General features: G+C 45.5%; 1 protein-coding gene across 1 annotated transcript in view; it reads left to right on the top strand.

Moving 5' to 3' along the window:
- Window positions 1–25,000, top strand: part of LOC118782422 (solute carrier organic anion transporter family member 3A1-like) — a 62,246-nt gene that overhangs the window by 8,007 nt on the left and 29,239 nt on the right. Inside the window, exon 2 of the mRNA XM_036535776.1 lies at window positions 3,538–3,997. Within this exon, the coding sequence (XP_036391669.1) occupies window positions 3,538–3,997 (460 nt within the window). The remainder of the gene's footprint in view (window positions 1–3,537; window positions 3,998–25,000) is intronic.

Here is a 25,000-nt window from a genome sequence, read left to right as displayed (position 1 = left end):
ACACACACACACAACACACAGGCAGGGTTGTAATGCACTTGTGGACGGCTGGCTGGCCGGCGTGTGAGGGCTGCTGGCGGGCCCGGGGGGGGGGGGGGGGGGGGGGGTGAGTGGAGCTCCTCTCTGGGCAGCTCTCTCGTCCAGCCTGTTCCACAGAGCCCTGTACCCACCAGCTGGCACTCCTCAGGTCCAGCTTGTAACCATTTCAGCATGCTGTCATGGCAGGAAAAAAAAACACTTCTCTCTAGCCATAGCTGTCTGTAGAGGGGTTCGAGGCTGACCCCCTTTACAAAGGTCCTTGGCCAAAATTAAGAGTACAGAATGTGTGCTGCAGATTTGCTCCTCTGAACAGAGTCCTGCAGAAGGCTGATTCACGAATGTGTGAATAATGGATATAACACGGCACACGGCTGGTGACTGGGAGCCATTTTTCAGCTCTGATTCAGGGAGTGAAGCATTATGAAATGCCATAGACATAACACCATTAAGTATGTAAGTGGCACATTTTTCGTTGACAGATTAACAGCTTAGCATTTAGGCATTAGCATTTGTTTGGATTTGGGCCCATGTTGCATTCTGTGTTGTTTTTTTCAAATTGAATCACCAGACCACTTCGTGATTAAGAATAATTTAGTTAATATATAATTGCAATTTAAAACGGTGTATTGTTCGTGAGGGGACTCACAAGGACTCCTGTCTCCTCTGAGTCTGGCTGTGGCCCTCTGATTTAACCAGATTTTTACATTATTTAAATTTTTGTATTTATAGTATGTCTTTCTTGATCATTTGCACGGCTGAAGGTTTGATTGTTACAGTAGTCAGTGACTCCGAGACTGAAACATTAATTAGTGGAACTCTTACCCTCATAGCTGTAGTTGCCACTGAGTCGGTTCCAAAGGCTCCTGGGTAAGATGACCACATGGAAGGCACTCTGGGAATTGGCCATAAATATGCCCGGGTGTTCCAGCACGCATGCCTTATAAATAGTTTGATAATGCGCTCTGTAAAGACATGGCAGGTGGGGGTTGGCTCTGCAGTTGGTTCCCAGACGTTAAAAAATTGGTATATTTTTAGCCCTATCTGAATCCCTTTGAACTATTTTGACTGTCATGTAAAAATAACAGAGCAAAGAAAGACGCAGGGCTCGTGGCTGGTGTTTCTGGTGAAATGTGACATTCACCAGACCATGTTCACACTTTGAAAAGCAGGAATGTCTCTTTGAAGCAATTATTGTGTCATTTGAATACACAACTGTGAAATGCTGTTTTTTTACATGAAGTGAAATGATTTATTCTTTCTTCATCTCACTAAAGTGCAGTTGTGTTCATGCTGCATACAGCTTGTGGTGTGGACTGGACAATCCTGTGGTTTGCGAGTCTTTACAGTTAGATTAGATTAGCTGCATTTATTGTTAATGAGGAAATGTGTGGGTAGCAGTGCAATGCAATGTTAAGGAGCATGGTTTGAAACCCTAAGGTTACTGTTCCCAGGTGGTACATTGCTGTTGGGCAAGGTACTTAAGCTGAATTGTTCCACTAAATATCCAGCTGGATAAATGGATAGCACATAAAGACTATGTAACAATTTTTAGCTATGTAAGTTGGTCTTGGTTAGAGCCTCTGCTAAACAACTGTAATTTCTCAGGTGATAGAGAAAAACAGGTAAAAATAGAAAATAGTGCTTATTAGGTAAGCCTTGTGCACTCGGGTTGTACTTTTAAATACAACAAAATTAAAAAGGAAACGTGAAAATTCTGAGATTATCTTAATGCATTGATATGATTCAAATCCATTTCGCTCTTGTGTTTGCAAACTTGAGTTTGTCGCTTAACTCTAAACCAGGGAGTTAAGATACAATAACAGAGCAGGGTACTGGACCAGAACCAGACTTGGAGTGCTGATACAGCACAACTGGACTGGTCGGTCTGATGCACCAAGGATCTCTGTACCAACTTGCAAGTGGTATCACCTACTCAGATTCAAATTAAGGGTGATCTGCATAAAAGCAAACTCCCAGGTAACATAGGTGATGGAGTTTGATGTTCACAAATGTTCACATGTATATCTGTGTGTTTGTACAAGACGTTTTGCAAGTTCTGATTTCTTTCGGCCTTTATGTGCATCACATACATACAAAATGTAAAAATGACTTTCACATATTCATGATAACAAAAACAGATCCCATTTACAAATGTCCAATATTATCAAAAATTGAATTTCTCAACACGTGATTAACTTGGGAAAAAAACTACTCTAGACTGAGCTGGATGTAGAGGCCTTTATTCTGAGATGGCATGATACTCTTTATCTCTCGCTGACCTTAAAAGCTGCACTCTTAATTCAGAAAAGACAGAAGTGGCTCCTGAGAAAGCTGCAGAAATGAGAGTTTTGGAGCATGGCTACAAAAAAAAAAAAAACAGTCTCAGCTGAATAGCAGAGGTTTTGTCAGTCTGCAGTCCCTGCGTGCCAGACCTCTCTGTGAGTTTAAAAAGTAGCTCAGGTGAAAAAATCATCCCTGCGTGCCAGACCTCTCTGTGAGTTTAAAAAGTAGCTCAGGTGAAAAAATCATCCCTGCGTGCCAGACCTCTCTGTGAGTTTAAAAAGTAGCCCAGGTGAAAAAATCATCCCTGCGTGCCAGACATCTCTGTGAGTTTAAAAAGTAGCCCAGGTGAAAAAATCATCCCTGCGTGCCAGACCTCTCTGTGAGTTTAAAAAGTAGCCCAGGTGAAAAAATCATCCCTGCGTGCCAGACATCTCTGTGAGTTGAAACAAAGGCCTGGAGCACATCAGCATTCTTATTACATCGAGTCCTCCTCCTTCATGTGACTGGCATTTGCTGGTTTCCTCCAACCTGCCAAATTGCCGCCTTTTCTCCATGCTTCACAGGGCAGCATCATCTGAGTCATTTTCCTCCTTGAGGAATGTGTGCTTCATTTGGCCTTTTTTTGAGCCAAAACAGATTTTTATCTGTCTAGTTCTTAGACAGTCCTTTTTTTCTCTCTCTAACGCTACAGGTTCCTCACATTATGAGAATATACAGTTGAAAAACAGACCGGGTTTGTACATCAACTGTATAAAGGAGATGAATCTCAATCTTTGTAGTGACACAAATTGCTGGAAAACTAGTGCATCTTTTATCATTTGTGTGCATTTTGACACACTCTTTCTTATAATTTCAGCTTCAACTTCTTTCCTTTAATTTATTTATTAGAACTAGCAGAGTCAGTGTAGCATATTGGTAAGGACCAGGGCTAATAACCGAAAGGCTGCTGGTTCGATTATCCTCTAGCTGTATAAATGGATAACTGCAAACTCTGTAACTGATCTAAGTCGCTGTGGATAATAGCATCTGCTAAATGACAATAATGTAATGTATAAGCGTAAGTAGTAGAAGTGGCATGTTTGGAATAAAGTTTGATCTGAGCTCATGGGGTTAAGGATTCTGGAAAGATTGTATGCAGGGTATCTGGATGTAGCGTCTCGACCGTGACGTGATTGGCGTGCATGTACCTGTCACCGCTCCACTGTTGCCTTCCAGGTCAGCGTGCTCACCACACTGGAGCGGCGTTTCAACCTGCAGAGCGCAGACGTGGGCGTGATTGCCAGCAGCTTCGAGATCGGCAACCTGGCCCTCATCCTGTTTGTCAGCTACTTCGGGGCCAGGGCCCACCGGCCACGGCTGATTGGCTGCGGGGGAATCGTCATGGCGCTGGGCGCGCTGCTGTCCGCCCTGCCGGAGTTCCTGGCCCACCAGTACGAGTACGAGGCGGGGGAGTCCTGGCGGGCGGACGAGGGGAGGGACGTGTGCTCCAACGTGTCCCGTTCGGAGTGGCGGGACCCGGACTTCCTGTGCGGGAACAGAGCCAACACCAACATGATGTACCTGCTGCTGATTGGTGCCCAGGTGCTGCTGGGGATCGGGGCCACCCCAGTGCAGCCCCTGGGTGTGTCGTACATCGACGACCACGTGCGGAAGAAAGACTCCTCCCTCTACATAGGTGAGTTCAGTTTCTTTTTTGACATTCCGACCCACGTTAGCAGAGCCTGCTGGTGTTGCTGGCTCTGGTGAGGTCACACACATGCTGTTGGTGGAGTTTTGCTTTTATGGAAGCTGTGAAACCATCTGTCTGTGCTCAAAACCGAGGAGCTAGGTGTGTAAAAGAATAAGGAGCGTGCCGCCAGCACTGACCGAGTGCAGTAAACACACGCTATCCACGATCTTTCTCCGCTGCTGTCCCCTGAGGGTGGAATGACCTTCCACACTTCATCCGTTCTGCCGAGTCCCTCTCCGTCCTCAAGAAATACCTGAAGACACAGTTCTTCTGCACTCACCTGAGCACCTGAAACTCTACCACCTAAAGGAATATCTCATGTATCAGAACTTTCTCCTATTAAACTATAAAAAATGAAATCTAATGGTTTAACGCACTCGTTATCTCTAGCAGCTAGCTTGTACTTTGTCTGGCCAACCACTGAAACCTGGTCATGCAGCGCTTCTAATATTGTTGACTCTTTACGGTTTTTCGCTTGGGTTGTACGCTGCCTCACTTGCAAGTCGCTTTGGATAGAAATGTCTGCCAAATGAATGAATGTAATGTAAATGTAAACAACCAGAGAGAATAAGCATGGTGTCTGTTATCGCAGTCTGGGACTGCAGGACGACTCCACAGCAGCCTGTTTGATCTGGTTGAATGGCAGCATTCCCCATGGTGTCACCATGGCGCTGCAGCTCTGGTTGCAGGTAATGCAATAGAAAGGCAGTCCTGCTGTACCATATCAGCCATCTTGGGCTGCAGCCCTCCAGCAGAGAAAGAGTTAATATTACAGTGGCCATGTGCAGGAGCTCACAATGGACTCACAGCGGAATAGCCTTCGAGATGACCTTGCAGCAGGCGATATGGGTTGGCCTTCAGATGTTTAGGTTATGGCGATCTTACCGTTGGACCTCATGGAAAGACGGGTTTGTACGTGGAGACAGACATGTATGACTGCTCACTGAAAGCTATTGGCTGGTCAGAATGGTGCGCAGTGGCTTTTATGATGGCAAACATTAAGAGGCTTGACAGTCTGAATGATTATTAATGCAGCAGAAAGTATTGGCTACAGGCAGTGCGACTGTCACTGGTTTTCTTCAGGCTCATGCTGGCCGAAGTATTTTTCACTACTTGTTTGCATTTGTTTAACGAGACGCAGGAGACAGGGAGGTGAGACTGTTTGAAACAATGTGTGGAAATGTTATTTGTGAATAAACAATAGTTTCCTTTGATGCAGAACTTACAGCGCTCAAGCTTTAGCGTTCGCCCTCGGCCTCTGGCGTCGAGTCGAACACAATGTTCCTTGTTTGAAAGAGTACACTGTGCAGCACGGAGAAGGAAAATGTCTATTAACCATGTTTTGCAGTGCAGGTTAACATCGGGACGGCACCTCCGAAGAGAACATTGTCCTAAAAGAATTTACAGCCTGCATGGACACAGCTGAAATCTGGCGGATGGCAAATGGCTGCTGTTGTTTTTCATTGTTGGAGGCAGAGAACAGTGCTTCCACTGTGTGTGGTTCACTACAGCAGTAACGCAGTGTCAGCGTGTGATAGTGTCTTTACAGGGTGTGTTAGCAGTGTCTGGGTGTGGTTACAGGGTGTGTTAGCAGTGTCTGGGTGTGGTTACAGGGTGTGTTAGCAGAGTCTGGGTGTGGTTACAGGGTGTGTTAGCAGAGTCTGGGTGTGGTATCAGGGTGTGTTAGCAGAGTCTGGGTGTGTTTACAGGGTGTGTTAGCAGAGTCTGGGTGTGGTATCAGGGTGTGTTAGCAGAGTCAGGGTGTGGTTACAGGGTGTGTTAGCAGAGTCTGGGCGTGTTTACAGGGTGTGTTAGCAGATTCTGGGCGTGTTTACAGGGTGTGTTAGCAGATTCTGGGCGTGTTTACAGGGTGTGTTAGCAGTGTCTGGGTGTGGTTACAGGGTGTGTTAGCAGAATCTGGGTGTGGTTACAGGGTGTGTTAGCAGAATCAGGGTGTGGTTACAGGGTGTGTTAGCAGTGTCTGGGCGTGTTTACAGGGTGTGTTAGCAGAGTCTGGGTGTGTTTTCTTTTCACCTGGTGCTGTCCCACATCTTAACTCAAACATACTCAATGTCAGATTCTTTATACGCCGGGGTCTTCTGATTGGAGGAATAGGGGGTTGAGGTTCCTGACCAGGAGGCAGAACTCAGCATTTGATCAGTAAAAATGGCTTTTGAAGGGAAGCAGTTTCTCCAGTTCCCTGCACCATTGCGTGGCATTCACTGTGCAAGAGAGTGACTGCCTGTCTTTTGCAGTCTGAGGACCACATGCGAACAGGCCCTGGTTCCACCCTCGAGCTTAAATCCACCAGCTTGGCATCCCGGAGGGAAGGCAGGGGTTCCACACAGCGGGAGGGTTTGTGCAGGGAGTTTCTGAGAGAAACTGCATCCATCCAAAAGGAGGAGAGAAAAGCACCTGAGTTATTTCATCCAATTACGCTGGGGCCCAAGGCCTCAGATCCCCCACTGGGCTGGTGTTGATAGGCACACAGGCGCTGTGAAAGCACTGTCCTTAGCACACCTTAAAAGGCTGATGATTATTATTGAGCTGGAGCGTTTACCTTTTCTGACCCATGCCACACGCATTTCTCACCTCCAGTTGCACCTCTGCTCTGAAGCTGGCGGTGTTGAAAACCTGTCCCAGTTGTTTTGCCCTCACGGCTATGTCAGTGTTTTGTCATTTCTGCATTACATGTGTGCTGTTACATTATTTGAAAGCCTTCCTGTGCCACAGAGTCGTAACGAAATTTCAACCTAGCATGTAAGGATGCGAGGTTACTGATCATGTGACCGAGCTGGGAAGTATGCGTGCACGGTCCACAAGTCTCTGTGGGTTATGTAGGTTGTGCCTTTAAGTGAGAAAAAAAAACTGCCACATGTTAATCTTCTGAAAACACAAACTGCATTGCTGGCGGGCCTAATATCAGAACACAGAACCGTATAAGGTAACCACTCATTTAGGCAAATTGCAGACCACTGCAGGTTTAATACTGTTGCTCACAAGGGGATACTTGACCAGAAGCGTAAATTAATCTATGGCAACCAGTTAGCACAGAGGTTTACATGATTTCAATTTTCAGGGTTTTTTTTTTTGAAAAATACATTTGCATTCTGCCGTCAGTCTATGGTGTCTTATGAATTCCACTGCTGTATACAGAATATATAAATGAACATTGACTTGGAGAATGTGTGTGTATAGTATATGCTGATCTAAAAAGAGAGAGAGATTTTTTTATTTTTAAAAACCCTTTATTTAACCTTCTTGTTTAAACAGAGAGCTTGGAGAAAGGTTCTATTTACGTATTTCCAAGTGAAAAAGCAACAGAATAATAGAAAATAAGATAAATCAAACCAAACCCCAAAAAAGAAACAAAGAGAGAGGGAGGCAGGGAGAGTGGGGAGAAGGAAAGAGAGAGAGTGTGAGAGAGAGAGAGAGAGAGAGAGAGAGTCAGAGAGAGAGAGAGGTAGGGAGTGTGTGTGAGAGAGAGACAGAGAGAGAGAGAGAGGTAGGGAGAGAGAGAGAGAGAGAGTGAGAAAGACAGGGGAGTGGGAGAGAGGGAGGGAGAGAGAGAGAAAGAGGCAGGGAGTTAGAGAGAGAGAGAGAGAGAGAGAGAGAGAGAGAGAGAGAGAAAGAGAGGCAGGGAGTGTGAGAGAGAGAGAGAGAGGGAGAGAGGGGAGTGGGAGAGAGGGATGGAGAGAGAGAGAAAGAGGCAGGGAGTTAGAGAGAGAGAGAGAGAGAGAGGGGGGTCAGGCGCCAGGGTCTGATTGGGGATTAGGAGTGTCAGCAAACAGCAACTATGTTTACAGCTCAGCACGAGACAACAAGGACAATGGCTGGGTCCGAGGGGCTGTCCAATGCCACATCTCTGCCAAGACTGCGCCAAGCTGTGCCCACACAGAGGTCATGCTGTAACAGGCCATTCGGCTGGGCTCACTCTCACACGCTACCTGTTGCATTCTTCCAAATTATATACAGCAAAATAAATCACTGGTTCAGGCTTTTAGCAACCCTCCTGATCTTGCAAAGAGATCAATCATGCAAAGAGATCATTTCACGTTTCCAAGGGGGAACTACAAAAATGGTAACAAAACTGAATTTTGAGTGTGACAGGCAGATTCAGTATCATGTTAAAAAGCAAAAATTTTAATGATGCTCCCTTGTGACTGCATTTTTACCAAAAAATGCCTTCCTGATTCTGTAAAGCAAATCACACTAGAGTGAATCTGAGAGCCAGAGAGAGAGAGCGAGACTGTAAATGTCCCATGCTGCAACAGCAGTAGTGAATTTTGTAATTATATATTAATCATAATGATTAATAAATTAATTAGCTATTAATCTATTTCTAATTTACTGTTGGGTGTAATTTATAAGGTTGTGTGTGTGTGTGTTTTATTTTAATTCGTATGGCTGTATTTAATTATTTGCTTTATTGTTCGTGTTGTTGCTTTGGCAACACGGCACTTGTCTGTCCTGCCAATAAAGCACCTCTGAATTTGAATTTGAGAGAGAGAGAGAGAGAGAGGGAGAGAGGGAGAGAGATAGACAGAGAGAGAGAGTGAGAGAGGGAGAGAGATAGACAGAGAGAGAGAGACAGAGAGGGAGAGAGGGAGAGAGAGAGAGAGAGAGAGAGAGAGAGAGAGAGAGAGAGAGTGAGAGAGAGAGAGAGGGAGAGAGAGACAGAGGGGGAGAGAGAGAGGGGGGAGAGGGAGAGTGAGAGAGAGCGAGAGAGGGAGAGAGAGAGAGACAGAGAGAGAGACAGAGAGGGAGAGAGAGAGAACCATAACCTGGCTATTGAAAGAGGTAGACACAGGCAAACCTGGCTGCCCACAGAAGAGAGACTATGTACCCATTGCAGCCAGGGCATGATAGAAACAGAGCTCCACTTCTTGAGTGAATGCTGCAAATTCAAAGATATCCAGAAGGAATTCTTTCCTGAATTCAAAACAATCTACCCAGACTTTGAAAAGTTTGAGGACAGTAAGGTTCTAAGAATATTACTAGGCGAGGAACAAGATAGTGCCAGAGTCGCAGCTAGGTATGTGGATGCCTGCGAAAGAGAGTCACTCCATCGGTAAAACACTTCAAGAAATAAATACACACACATACACACACACACACACACACACACACACACACACAAACACACACATACACACACACACACACTCACACCACACACACACACACACACACACACACACACTTCTGTATTTGTTGTTTGTTTGTTTTCATGTATGTAGAAATGCTTTGGCAATACAAATGGAGTTTTTGTCATGCCAATAAAGGTCATTTGAATTTGAAATTTGAATTTGAGAGAGAGGGAGGGGGAGTGAGAGAGAGAGAGAGAGAGATAGAGAGAGATAGAGAGAGAGAGACTAGAAACTTCTGCTTGGCCATGAAGGAACTGAAGCAGAAAGCAAGAAGGCCTTTCTGTGCCATTAAATGATCAACTCATACTGAAATCCCAATTACGATTTAGCTCAAAATATTCCAATCAGTTTTGGAACCGACTGCACTTGGCAGTGGCGGTGAAGTGTGGGGACCACTAACAGAAAACGATTTCTCCAAACGGGTCCAGCGTCCAGTCGAAACCCTACTTACAGAGTTCTACACAGGTATCCTGAGGATGCAAAGCAAATTCCACGTAATTCTGAAGGGAAAAATTAGGCCAATATCCTTTACTTTCACGTCACCTAAAAGGAGTAGCCCTCATTTATACCATTATAAAGCCCTGAGTTGCTAAGATTTTAACACAGAAAGGAGCCCCTCAGCCAACTTGTCCTGAGGCTCAGTGAACTAATAGATATTTATTATATTATATTACTACCCGCAAACATCACCAGGACAGCTATCCTCTAACTTAGAAGAGTATACCCAACCAAATAATAAATAAACACAAAAAATATCAGTTATTGGAAAGGACACACAAAAACACAACACCAGCCTAAATACTGTTTGACCCTAAATAGACAGTACACCGTGACAGATTATCTGAACTTGGTAACTGATAACAAACTGAGGAAAACCTTGAGAATGTACGGACTCGGTGAGAACAGCCTGACCATACAGAAGTGTGACGGAGACAGAGCTACACAAATACAGAGGTATGAGAGAAATAAAAATTTAATTTTCTGCAAAAATTAAAGAAATCTTCCCTGAGTTCTGCAGCCTTACAATACAGGAAAGATTCCTTTATAGAAAATATATAGTGTTAGAGGCAACATATGTAGCTTGCTGAAACAGTATGAACACACGCACACAAAAGCAAATTATTTTATTACTGCTGTTATTATCATTGTTGTTGTTCATGTCTCATTATAAAATTGCTTTGACAACACATGTAATTGTCATGCCATGTATGTAATGTATGTGTGTGTGTGTGTGTGTGTGTGTGTGTGTGTGTGTGTGTGTGTGTGTGTGTGAAAGGGAGAGAGACAGAGAGAGAGAGAAAAACAGAGTGGCAGAGAGAGAGAGGGAGAGAGAGAGAGATAGAGAGAGAGAGGGAGAGAGAGAGGGAGAGTCTTGTATGGACATAATTATCCTGTGCTGCTTTTTTCTAACCGCATTCATCTATAATGATGGCAGATTTAGCAGGTCTCCAGGCACCAACGGCAGTGAATGGGGAGGGCATCACTCAGCTGGACTGCGGTGCATCTCTACCTGAACAGAAAAATGATGGCAGTAATGATAATGATGATTATTCTTACTTTAAACATATTAGCAATGTTAGCACTAATGACGACAACAACAGTTATCTGTCCAGCCTTTTCTCCGCTGGCTTGATATATTGCGTGCCAGATCCATTCGCATGTGTGTAGAGTCTTTGTTGGGTAATTGAATGTCGCCTTGCCGCTTGTCATCTTTCTTCTGTGTTCCTGCCTGTGATGACAGAGCTGTTATCTCCATATATTCAGCTGACAGTCTTTATCAAAGGCCGCTGGCTTTCTGGTTTGATCAAAAAGCACTGATGAAAGGCGACCAGGTAATGTGAGGTTTCTGATGTGTGCCACATTTGATAGCTTTTTTTAAAAAAAAGATGTTATAATTAATTAATTAAATTCAGAACAAACACCTCTGTCCAAGGCAAGTTTATACTTTCAGATGTTCCGTGTTTATTAGTTGGATATTTACAGGGGCAGCAATGGGTTGCATTGTAAAGGAGCATAACATCATTGCCTGACTGGGATTTGAACCTGCAAACATGTGGTGACAAGTCAGACCAAACATCTGTAACACACAGTGGGTTATCCTTCCTCTATACTTCTGCTTTTAATAACAGAGCTGTTATCTACCACTATGACATACATGCTATCTTTCCTGGGTGTTCCTGCTTGTAATAGCAGGACTGTTATATACTACTATGAGATACAGAGTGTTATCTTTCCTGGGTGTTCCTGCTTGTAATAGCAGGACTGTTATATACTACTATGAGATACAGAGTGTTATCTTTCCTGGGTGTTCCTGCTTGTAATAGCAGGACTGTTATATACTACTATGAGATACAGAGTGTTATCTTTCCTGGGTGTTCCTGCTTGTAATAGCAGGACTGTTATATACTACTATGAGATACAGAGTGTTATCTTTCCTGGGTGTTCCTGCTTGTTATAACAGGACTGTTATATACTACTATGAGATACAGAGTGTTATCTTTCCTGGGTGTTCCTGCTTGTAATAGCAGGACTGTTATATACTACTATGACATACATGCTATCTTTCCTGGGTGTTCCTGCTTGTAATAGCAGGACTGTTATATACTACTATGAGATACAGAGTGTTATCTTTCCTGGGTGTTCCTGCTTGTTATAACAGGACTGTTATATACTACTATGAGATGAGTGTGTCATCACTCCTCTGTAAGCAGTGACTGCAATAACAGAGCTGTTGTCATTGTGTATTTTGCCAACAGTCTCTGCCAAATGCACTTCCTGGTTTTTACAGAGTAGCAGGTGTTGTGAGGTGCACTGCATCTGACAGCAGATTTTTTTCTGTTATTCACTAAGGAATCACTTCCTGTCCCAGTTGCAAGGGTCACTCTTTAACATTACCCATTGCGCCAAATGTGCTGGAGCTGTTTAGGGTGTGCTCCAAGGTAAACCGTAGTGTCTTACCTGGGGTTTGTTTGTTTATTTATTTATTTATTTGGTTGGTTGGTTTCCATTTGTGTGACTCAGTTTGCAGTTGCCAGTTGTACATTAGAATTGTGTGTGTGTGTGTAACATTGGGAAGTTTTATCATTACACATCACCGTATTACTGTTAGTATTACATATGATTAGAATTGTGCTATTAGAATTGCTATTCTGAAATCAGTTCTACCCGCGTTTGAGATTAGCTACACCTAAACAGATTTCAGTTGTAGATAATAATAACAATGATTTGTATTAATTTGCCAGTCGTACATTAGACTTGTCTCACTGCAGCAGCTCGGGTCCTGGCCATTGTCAGGTAATGATGCGACCGGCTCCTTTGGTTTGAACCCACAATGTTCTGGTTATAAGTCACGCTTTTGTAACCGTGCAGCCTGTTACAGTGGAGCAGAGGATGGGTACAGAGTGAAAGGCACCGCAGCAGAGTGTGCGCTGCGTGACCTCTCCTCAGACACACCCTGACCTCTGCACGCCTCAGTGGTTGATCACTGCCCCGGCGTGTGGATATGGCTGTATGGCATGTGCCGTGAAGCCCCAGGCTCCCATCTGAAGCCCGCATTTATTGTGACGGGAGCAATAGCTGCTAGCCTCAATCTCTGTCCAGCCTGCCTAATCAAGCAGCCGCAGATCACGTAGCACAGACACTGTGACATGTCCTCGTTTTTTTTTTTTTTGGATTTATTTCATAACCTGTCATATGTGCAGAGCTGATGGGGAAGCGGAGAAACTCCTGCTCGCTCCGCGCTGACAACGCTGTCTATTGTTCTGTTTGCGTCGGCTGTCAGTTGCTCTCCCCATTCAGAGACACGCAAAACACAACAACAGAAAAGTTTAATCGGGGGCAGCCCGGGAACACTGTAGCAGGCGTTGGAAAAAAAAAACAAGCAAAACAAAAAACAGAAATGTTTCCACGCTTACTCATGCGTGGCGAGGGAAATCAACTGCCATCGATGAGGGCTGAGGGCTGGCAGGCCAGGGCCGGTGTCGCAGGACGGATTTGGTGTTGCGCTCCTCAGATAAGCTGGCGAGGAGGGTCGGGGCGAGAGAGCGGCGCGGAGACCGGTAGAACAATGGTACATTGAGCGAGGGCATGTGTTCAGCTGATCGCCCTAATCCCCGAGCTGCCCTGCGTCTGTGTCATGTGCCGAGCACCACATGAATGGCCGAGATTGTTTAAGGGTCTCTGAGATTTCTCTTCATATGTTGGATGATGTATTCTTTTTTTTCCGACAGTCTAACGTTGCAAAGCAATGCAAGTTGACTGCACAGGCTGAGAATACTGAAACCATATTCTGTTACTTAAACTGCAAGCCAGCATCTCAGATGCCTTTGTTTGGCATTATAGGTCATATCAGCCATTTCTGGCTCAAATCTGTGTGTGCGTTTGTGTGTGTGTGTGTGTGTGTGTTTGGGAAGTTTTATCATTACACATCATTGTATTACTGTTAGTATTACATATGATTAGAATTGTGCTACCCTCGTTTGAGATTAGCTACACCTGAACAGATTTCAGTTGTAGATAATAATAACAATAACAACAACAAATACTACAACAACAACAATAACAACAACAAAACAAAACAATAATAATATTAATAATAATAATAATAATAATAATAACGACATTCCAGCATGGATGGTTGGCTCAGCCACTCAGGAATAAGACTGTCAGTGAGTTTTCAAAAAGCTGTAGCAGGCTGACTCCCCCAGGCTTAGAGACAGCGGGGTTAATGGATTGCTCAGCGTCGGTGGCAGGTGTGTGCATTGAATGGCATTCAGCTGTGATGTCTGTCTGCTCGCCCATGGCTCTGTAATGCGGACAGCGTTACGCTACCTCGTTAGACCTCTCTCTCACTCCGACTGAAACTCTGACAGCGTCAGCGCGTGTATCTCACAGGCGGCGCTCTGTACGGCAGGTTTCGCTGGCGCGGTCGGCGTTCGTTGTTAGGGGTGATGCGCTGCTAAGGAAAGGGCCCCCCCCCCCTACCCCCCCCGTTGGCACAGCTGGGCTTCATGAGACTTTCAGACCATCCGCCTAATCTCACACAACCAGTTGTAGGTGCGCTCACGAAGGAAAGGAAGCCAAGGAAACGTAGGCTTGGTGCGTTCTGTCTTATTGTCGTGATTAAGGACGTGATTAAGGACGTGCTGTAACACTGCGATTTTGCAAGGTGCCTGTTAAGTTTGTTGGTTATTATGATGTCTTTGTGCACTGTTGACAGTGGTCTCATAGATTAGGTCACATTAGTCTTCAGCCTCACAGCCAGGAAAAAATGGTATTGGTCACATGACAGGCAGCTACAGTATTGATTAGCCAGTGAGAAAAAAACATGGGAGAGAGAGAGAGAGAGAGAGAGAGAGAGAGAGAGAGAGAGAGAGAGGGAGAGAGAGAGAGAGGGAGAGAGAGATGGAGGGAGGGAGAGAGAGAGAGGGAGAGAGAGAGGGAGAGAGAGATGGAGGGAGAGAGAGAGAGAGAGAGAGAGAGAGGGAGGGAGAGAGAGAGAGGGAGAGAGAGAGAGAGAGAGAGAGGGAGGGAGAGAGAGAGAGAGAGATGGAGGGAGGGAGAGAGAGAGAGGGAGAGAGGGAGAGAGAGAGAGGGAGAGAGAGAGGGAGAGAGAGATGGAGGGAGAGAGAGAGAGGGAGAGAGAGGGAGGGAGAGAGAGAGAGGGAGAGAGAGAGAGAGAGAGAGAGATGGAGGGAGAGAGAGAGAGAGAGAGAGAGGGAGGGAGAGAGAGATGGAGGGAGAGAGAGAGGGAGAGAGAGAGAGAGAGATGGAGGGAGGGAGAGAGAGAGAGGGAGAGAGGGAGAGAGAGAGAGGGAGAGAGAGAGAGAGAGAGAGAGGGAGGGAGAGAGAGATGGAGGGAGAGAGAGAGAGAGAGAGAGAGGGAGGGAGAGAGAGATGGAGGGAGAGAGAGAGGGAGAGAGAGAGAGAGAGATGGAGGGAGGGAGAGAGAGAGAGGGAGAGAGGGAGAGAGAGATGGAGGGAGGGAGAGAGAGAGAGGGAGAGAGAGAGAGAGAGATGGAGGGAGGGAGAGAGAGAGAGGGAGAGAGAGAGAGAGGGAGGGAGAGAGAGAGAGGGAGAGAGAGATGGAGGGAGGGAGAGAGAGAGAGACGGAGAGAGGGAGGGAGAGAGAGAGAGAGAGAGAGGGAGGGAGAGAGAGAGGGAGAGAGAGAGAGAGAGACGGAGGGAGGGAGAGAGAGAGAGGGAGAGAGAGAGAGAGGGAGAGAGAGAGAGAGAGAGAGAGAGGGAGAGGAAGGAGAGTGGGACAAATGTGAGAGGAAGAGAGAGAGGAGAGAGGGGGAGAAAGTCAGACAGACCTAGATAGGCAGAGGGACAGAGAGAAACTGTGAAAGCAGTAATGGGGAGAACACTTCTCATGGGAAATGAGGAAAGATGCCATATTTTAACACGTTCCATTAAAAAATGAGCCCTGGAGGCAGTGTGCGCAGAGTTGCCGCTGTGCTCTCACTGTAGGGCACAGAGGCTATTAGAGCTGCTCAGTGTGTCAGGGGGGCGTGAATAGTCATCAGTGGCGCAGTGTGTCAGAGTGACAGCTCTGTTTAGCAAGGCGATGGGGCTGGAGGCGTTGATAGATGGATAAAAGACTGGAATTTATCAGTATGCTTATCAGTACACTTCCTCACCCCCCCACCCCCCCCCCCGCCCCGAAGCTCCCCCACCCCACCCCACTGCCACCTTCCCCCCTTCATTGGGGAGACTGAAGTTTGGGCCGTCGCAGCTTTAAAGAAGTATCAAATGTGACCATTGGTCCATTGCACTGCTGGATTGCGCTTTTTGATGGTTTGATTTTCAAGAATGCCGTCTTTGTGATAAGACATCTTTAAATGTCCAGTCACAGTCACGCTGGGTGCATCTTCATCTTATTAAAAGGCTGAAGGTAACCCAGACTGATTTGATGGTGTCACTGTGCACTGATTTAACAGTTTCACATATTGTGAAGCGTTAGGTTTGTAAGATTATTTCAGGTGTAACAATACAACTTGTGGACAATGACATTATTTTGCTCAGATTTTATCCAGAGAATTCCATTCAACAAGATTCTTTTCTCGCCTGGAGAGCAGTAACGTCAAGTGGTGAAATAAATAAGCATAGATGAAAGCATTAATTTGAGATAAAAGCATAACGAATAGGAAATTAACAGAGCATAAATGACATATGGCAAAATCGCTCCATGGTAAAATAAAAGACAGTTACAGAACCCAGAGGGTAGTAGGAGAGAAGCACAGTGTGCCCACTTGAAGAAAATTCACTCTATAATAGATTAAATATCAAGAGTTACAGTCTCAGTGTTACCAGGCTCAGTACCCATTCTAGTTAAACAATCAATTTACTTTTTGACATTTTATACAACCTCTGTAATGAGAAGAAACTCATCAACAAATGTTGCATGTTACTGAATGCTGCACATGCTGCAAAAATTATTTCATACAGTCAGATGCGTGTAAGAATATGATGACGATGGTGACGGTGATAATGACGATGACAATGGTGATGATGATGACGATGAGGAGGAGCAGGAGGATGAAGATGATGATGATGATGCTTATGATGTTAATAAGGATGACAGTCTCCAGCATTGTCCTGATTGGCTTAGCACACATCACAGGACGTTGCTGCCATGTTGTCTGTAACAGATGACATCATTACCTCACTAGAAGGCAAGTGAGTCTGTTGCAAGAGCTGCACTGGTCCAAAGGCATTGAAAAAACAGCACAGAAAGAAAGCCAGTCAGCCATACAGTGGGTTGCTGTGACCACAAAGCCCAATCCTACACTGCATCAGTGGACCTGACAAGATTTGTAAATCGATTTATAAATGCTTACTTTGTCCAGCCAATCATTGTCTTTGGATTTTACTGTCACAATGAGACATGGAAACTGCCTTTAAGAGGAGGTGGGGATTCTGCAACCCCTTTGCCTGGGTAATGCTCTGCCCTCTTGTAGTCTTCGAGTCTCAGAGCTGCACACAGATCATTTGAAAGGTGTGAAATCCGTTCAGTCACCAGATTACTGTCTAAAGCAGTGACACATACTGTAGAAACACAATATTAACAAGCTCATCTTGTTTTGGGTGTCTAGACGTTAGACGTAGGCATCCGTTTGGTCCAAAGCTAACAAACATGACCAGGGAGTTCCACTGCCAGTGCTGTGTTCCCAGCAAGCTTTGACCTTTGACCTTTTGCCGTCCTCTGCTAATTCTGGCGCTTCCCTGGAGCTCCAGCGCAGCTCCCTGAGGTTCCTGTCTTAACAAGGCCTCGGGTTGCAAAAACATGCCGTACATATGCCAACATCGCAGGCACACAGAGTGACACGTTAGCATTGCATAACAGATTGTTTTTGAGAGGCTAGTAAACGTTCCATGAAAAAACTTGGGCTTGATCAGATTAACAGTGTTGCATCTGTCATATATTTAGCGATGCAACTGAGTGGTGTCAAAGGTAGCTTTATGGTTGAGCTATAATAAGGCTTTTCATTAAAAGTCATGCATGCAGCAGAATCTAAGAAATGTGTTAGCTAAAGAGGGGCTGCTTCGTAATCAAAAAGCTCCATCATTTCCTCGGTCAGTTGCATTGAAATCGCATTAATGGACCCGAGCACACAGAAAGGATGAGATAAAGCTGTGAACGCCCTGGTGTAAATAAATGAAGAGTTCCTTGCAGTGGAATTCATGCTGCATGAAAGTCCCGTTGTCAAAGATGAGAGCGTCAGATGAAAGCCGGCTTAGAGGGAGGCCGGGGATCTGCGGGATCTGGCTGTGAAATCGACCGGGTCTTTCGGACGGGGAGAGATCCAAATCAGCGCGTGACAAATCCGTGCACTCTTTCTGAACCACCGGCACGCGATCTCTGCCGTACGCCCATCTCATGTTCCGCCCCCATGAAAGGTCTGGTTCCTGCCTGGGGGGGGGGGGGGGGGGGGGGGGGTGCAGTCCCAGCTGTGCTGACAGAAAAAAATCCCAGCCAGAGATGACAGGGGACACCCATGACATCCCCTGTTTTTTTTTTAGTCTAGGTCAGAGCGAGGTGGCCACTCGTGGGTGAGTGTCCGTCTCTCTGGTGCTGTGCACATAGGGAACCCTACACTGGTGTCTTTTCTGTCAAGAAAAGAAAAAATACCACAATACATTTCCTACCTCTACCTTCTTCCTGCTTAAATTCATTATCCAAAGCTAAGGACTTTGCACCGTGGAAGTTAGATGGAACAGTCCCCTCGGTGTGAGGGCTTGTTCGTATGACATGTTATACGAACCCAGCTGTTTTAGACCGCAGAGAAGCAGCCCCTGCCGGATCACAGTGATGTTTGGCACAAATCACCTGCTCCTGCATCGTAAGCAGTGATGTCACTCCTGCAGGGGTAATTCACATGACGAACAGCGGGGCCGGCCCGCGGGATCAACAGAGATCATTAGTCTTCTCAAATCTCATGCCATTAAGGCAAACCTGTTTTTGCAGATGGAAAAATATGGTCAGATTATGGACGCTATTAATACAGTTTGTGGATATTTGGCCATTTCCTGGTCTGGAGGAGTAAGCACACTTTATCCAGATGTTAAAAATAAATATCTAGATAAGAGGAACATCTCATTTCCTACTTTTTAATACTGCCCAGATAAAGTACCTCTTCCTGTTGATATATAGTTTGGGCTAGTTACTGAAAGGGGGAAGGGGAAGGGGCACTAGGGTTTAGAGGTCAGGGCTTATAGCCAGAAGGGTGCAGGATCAAATCCCTCATGGATCCCTCATGGGTCACAGCTGTTACACCCCTGAGCCATGGCTGTGGAACCATGAGGAACAGTTGTGAAAGAGTCTCTGACTGCTTCATGTGGTAGATGTTTTGAGAATGCCTTTGTGTTGCATTTCTAGACAAACCTGATTGAGGTGATTTTGTTAATTAGCACCCTCTTTGTTGTAAAAGATTTGCTGGGGGTCACTTTAATCAACATAACGTTTGGAATCACAGTAGGTAGGGCTGATGTGCTATCACACATCCAGAACTTTATTCCAGTGTGAAATACCAAAGCAATTTTTCCATTTTGGGTTCTGAAGAGACCTCCGCGTCTTGCAGTCCGGGCTCTGTGAAGAACAGTTTTCCTTGGCAGGGTTCTGTCACTGTGTTACCAGGCTACGCCAAAAGCAAGTCTCAGCCTTCATCCTCAGAACGCCCCCCCCTCCCACACACACACACACACACACACACGCACACACACACACACACACACACACACACACACACACACACACACACACACACACACACACACGCACACACACCCACACACAGCCTTTGACTGTCAGAAACTGCTGTCTGCTGTCGGCATGCACTCAGTTCCAGGGAGAGGCAGGAAGTCCGAGCCAGTCTGGCTGTGCTGTGGCCGGTTTAATGCTCCAGTACCTGGCCGTGACACCCTTATCCCCTGGCCTGTAACGCGATGAATGGCAATCACTAAATGACAAATTGGGGGGTGGGGGGGGGGGGGGGGGGGGGGGGGGTGTGATATAAGTGTCACTGGCCCTGAGGTCCCACTGTGGCCTGTGAAAACTTTGGCACCCGTTTAGAAACAGGAACAGAAGGGGCTCGTTTTTCTTAGCTCCCCTAGCTGTCCGAAACAAATATCCACTTTATTTTTCGTGGACGTGTATGTACGTCTCTTTATCCAACACTTTAACTGTACGTAGCTCAAAAGCAGTGACCCAAATCAAGAAAAATGAAAGAATTTCATAGCAGTTTAATAGAGCAGGTTAATACGTTAATGCATGTTAATGAATAAGATATTTACAAAAATCAGATTTAACAGATTTATTCTCATTTCCACTGTAAAAAAAAATCATGAAAAGCTACCTTATTTGCATCAGTACTATTAGTATTATTTCACTGTTGAAATATGCACATTCAGTTCCATCTGAAAGGCATTCTCAGGAATGAGAGCCCTTTTCTCCCAGAGCACTGCTTCCTGTTTTAGCAGTTTCACACTAGCAGAGCCAGGCGTGGATCGCGTGTGGAAACAGAGAAGAATGACACAGGTGTGGCCTTTTGGAAGGAAGGGTTGCAGCTCTTGCCTCACTGAGCTTCAGGAACTTCTGTGTTCATTCAGCTCCCGATAACTGCCTGCTGAATGATACCATGCTGTGTTTTATTGTATTAAATTTATTGAGTTTACTTACTCCTGTAATGTGCCTACTCCAATGACATGCAGCAATCCTAACTGCGAGTACTTATCAGGATTTTCCCGCACTCTAATCCACTCCCAGAATGAGGAGGGTCAGGGCGAGCTGTTTCAGGGGGTCAGGTGTGCACTCATTGATCAGACTCTCGGCAGATTGGACTGGAACAGGAGGCGGGTGATGGAAGATAATCCCATTCTAATCCAACCCTCCCGACTTCTCATCTCATTACAATCGCATTCCCGTCTCCCTCTGACATCATCAGCAAGCACCGCTGAAACCCCCAGAACCCTCCCTGTGTAATTCCGGGGACACTTATCCGGCATCACTTACTGGAGCGGTGAAGATAAATTTTGCACTTTGATGTAGTGGTACCAGGGAATCAGTGATGTTCAAACTGGTGTCAGTTCTAAAGACCAGTCAGCTCTTGCCCTGTCAGCAATGGCTGGATTACCATTTACTCGATTGCAACTGACCCAGAAATCAGTCTGTTTACTGTGCCCATCGAGGCGACTTGGTTCTTCATTACGGTGAGTGAGCACGAGATTTAAGTGTGTCTATCTTTAGGTCTTAATCCCATTATTCCCATGCTGGTGTGAAATGTCATATTGCTGCCTTGGTGATCCATTAAGGTGTGGTCAGCTGTTATGCTATTAATGTTGTTTTCTGTCCTCGTGTTGGACGGAAGTGTGCTGAGATGCATGGTCTCAACATCAGGGGTTAATGCAATTTTCCACTTTGAGTGCACTCTAATAAACTGCCTGTACCACCAATTGCTGATGTTGTTGTACTGTTACAACAATAGGATTTTGTCCACAAGCAGATGCAGTTAGCTGTGGTATAGATCATAGAGATAACCCGTCCCCAACCCCCTTCCTCACACACACGCACACACACCCACACACATACACACTCTTTTTCTCTATCCCACTCATGTACACACACACACACACACACACACATACACACTCTTCTTCTCTATCCCACTCATGTACACACACACACACACACACAGTGTCATTCTCTAAACCTATGGGTCATGTAATCTGAAAATTGTAGCTGTGAAATAATAAAAGTGGAGGTGATCTGCGGCATTTGGTGCAGAGGTGAACGGCTCTGGGAGCTTGTGCGAAGGCTTGTGCTCTGCAGAGAGCACACATCCATCACTCCTGTCCCCAGGGGGCCAGCTCTGAAGGGAAATGCTCGCAGAGGGTTCGAAGGTTCTCTGCATATTCTCCTCACCCTGCCGTCCTGTGCAATTACGATCCTGATGGTTCGTACTTCTTGTATTTTTCCCCTCTGTCGTAGATTAAAATGGAGACTGATGTGAGTATACTTTGGCTGCTGAACGCTGTGTGTAAAATATCCTTACACTAGCACTTATTGCACCCGTTCCCAGAGAGGTCTAAAGCCAGAACTCCTGGGTGTGGTCCAGCACCAATTGCTTAAATTAAATGTACGGGGATCGATAGGCTTGGCCGTAATGATTAAAATGATCAAATTGTGCACTTAGACTTACTATTAGTTTACAGGGTTTTTCTGCTTCGGTCTTGACTCCCAGATTTGGGGCGGTGTAAGTCTGTCCCACGGCCGCCTTTATTTCATACTCGGCGTGTTCCGTGGAATCTCAGGAATTCACTTCTGCCAAAAACAAAACACTTCAGTAAGCAGGAAATAAAAGCAGCAAAACTCCATTCTTCCAAAGAGCCTGTCGCGCGGTAGATCCCGTCTCACGCTGTCGATATGCTAGCACAAAGGCAAGACCGTGTGACTCATAAGCAAGTTACAACTGAAGTAGTTGAAGTAGTTCTAGTTTTATTGTTATAGATAAAACTGGACAGTCCAACCCAGTTAGCATGTTAACATGATTCTGTTCTTTACACCCCTAATATTATCATTTCTTCCTTTTCCCAGCAGGATATATGATTTTCCACTTGCTCATATTCTGTCATATAATATTTCTAACAGGCCATTCATTCGTTAATAGGCCGTCACTGGATGTGATTGGCATGCTGGTTCGGACTGACTGCCAAAGGCTCCATTGATTGAATGGGTTTTTTTTCTGAATACAAGCAATTTCCTCATCTCCTCAGGATGTAAGGCAATTAAGGCTTAAGTATTATTTGTTGCAGAAGGGCCTTGGTCTGGCCAGATCTGGTTTTATTCTGAAGATTGGTTCATTTGAATGGATCCAGGATGGCGGTAGAGTCTTACCGTTGGCGTCTCTTCCCAGGCTGTGCCACCTGCAGGAGGGGGGGGGGGCATCAGCCGCAGGCAGCCCCCTCCTCTCCTGGGCAACAGCTGGGCGCTCTCTAGGCCACCGCAGGGTTTGGGGGGGGGGGGGGGGGGGGGGGGGTTACACACCCCTAGAACCTGCCCCAATACCCACCTCAGGAAGCATGTTACCCCTGGGTTCATTCAGCTGGAGGAGACATCACCAGCCTCCCAGCGATCAGATGCTCAGAGACCCTCCAGAAAACCACGTCCCCATTGGCCAAGAGTGCAGATTTACTGAACCAGTAATCAGTGCCATAGCTAGCACACCAGCAGGAATGGCACTGGGACACAGAAGCAGAAGTGCTTAGGATGGAAGGAATGCAGGGCTGACTGACTCCTGTTTAATGGTTTGTTCCGTGAGTGACCTTTGCCCTCTGACCTTTGCAGACGGGATGAGCATTCCTGTTGGCTATGAGTTTTGTCCTCCCCACCCCTTGCTGACAGGATGTGGATCTTTATTGGCCCTGCTTGCCCCCTAACTCTATTTACAAACATGTATCTCTGTACACTTAACTACGATGGAGAAAAGACTATCATTATCATTGTGACTGGGTGGCATCCGGCGCTGAAGAAATAATTGCACGTGGCAGATAATGTGAAAGGGGAATATTTTCTCCTTTCTCAGCAGGGACTTGGTTTGTCATTGTTGGCTCTTGAAATGAAAAAGGAACAAACAAAGTTAATTAGTGTGAGGCATATTTTCAGGTGCACAGCGGGTTTCCACTTCAGAGGTGAATATAAGGAATAGGTTTTTCAAATAAAACATGCCAGTAAATGAAAAATAATACACCCCCCTCTACAGGAATCACTGATAAAATAATCAGGTACTGGCAATCAAACCCTTTCAGGTAATCCAATACTGACATCTTTAAAGGCTCAGTTTACAAGAATCAACAACCAAGCAAATCATTGGACTAATGATTTTCACAGGGAGTTAATTTTAGATTTTTTTAGACATCTGATATGCAATCGAGGTGAGAGGAAGACATAAAGATAAGGTATGTTTTAAAATACACACAAAAATGAAGATGCGAGAGCTTTGAGTCAAAGGAAATAGCAATAAGAGGAAATACGAAAATAGAACATGGACCATTTTCAAACCCTAAATTGTCTGTATATGGCTCTGAGAGAAGTACACCCCCTCGTCCTTTCCACCACCACACCTGTGAATAGCACAGAATAACAGCACATTTCTGACCAACAGGATAATTCACAGGTTAGGAGCGGTGGGGACTGGCTGAGAGTCATAAAATAATCCAAACTCGACAGACCTCTCTAAAGACTGCTTTGGGCAAGGTTGTCTTTGCTCCAGCTGAGCTGGTAGAGCTTCATCCCACACACACATGCACACACACACACACACACACACACACAAACACATACACACATACAACTTTGCATTCATATGAAGAGAAGCACACTCACAAGCATACACACATACACACACTCAACACACATACACGCAGGCAGGCACATGCACACACAGATGCTGAACATGCGCGCGCGCGCACACACACACACACACACACACACACGCTACCCGGAGGGACATATGAGAGATGAGAAGAGAGGAACACAGCAAAAGACTACAGCATCACAAGTACAAAGCAACATCATTAGAGGCTGGCAAAAAGAGATGTCTGCTTTTGAAGGCAGGAAGGGGTCCATTCTATTCTTTGTTGATGATGAGGTAAAGAAGGGTTCGGCACAGAAATGGAAGGGGCTGGGGAGTGCCACCCAGGTGAGAGAGCCCTTCATTATGCCCTGCTTTTCGCTGGTGAGGAATCAGCAGCTTGAGGGCCTGCCTCGGGCTCCCTTCACCTGTCCGTTTCATGGTCTCCTGCTGAGCTGCCATGGCTTCACCATATCCAGCTCCCTGCTTCAACTAAACATGAACCTTCCAGGCAGGGTCATGGTCAGGAAGGCATGAAATCTTGAGCAGACACAGACCTTTATATAGATATGTACATAGACGTAGGTCAGCGGTTTCAGGCTTTCACCCTACAAGTGTTGAATTTTCTAGTATTGTTGAATTTTGAATGATGCTTTCTTGAAGTTAATGTTTATTTTGTATTTCATAAATTGTAATATGAGGTGAAATAATATAACCTTTCTGTACCCCAAACAAAAAGTCATTAAAAAATATGACCTGCCATTCCATTTTCCCAATGGGTAGGCCAACTGTAGAGAATGATTTTTTATCTTGATTTTGGTAATCTCTTCTAAATTTATGTTTATTTTTCATGAAACTGATAAAGGCTCTGTCAGTGCTTTTTTTATTATTAATTCACCACCTCATTAAGGAAGAATGTGGTAAACGGACTTTGGGGACTGTTCTCATTA

This window comes from Megalops cyprinoides, chromosome 8 (assembly GCF_013368585.1).
Source record: "Megalops cyprinoides isolate fMegCyp1 chromosome 8, fMegCyp1.pri, whole genome shotgun sequence".
Lineage (NCBI taxonomy): Eukaryota > Metazoa > Chordata > Actinopteri > Elopiformes > Megalopidae > Megalops > Megalops cyprinoides.
This window is presented reverse-complemented; position numbering and strand designations above follow the sequence as displayed.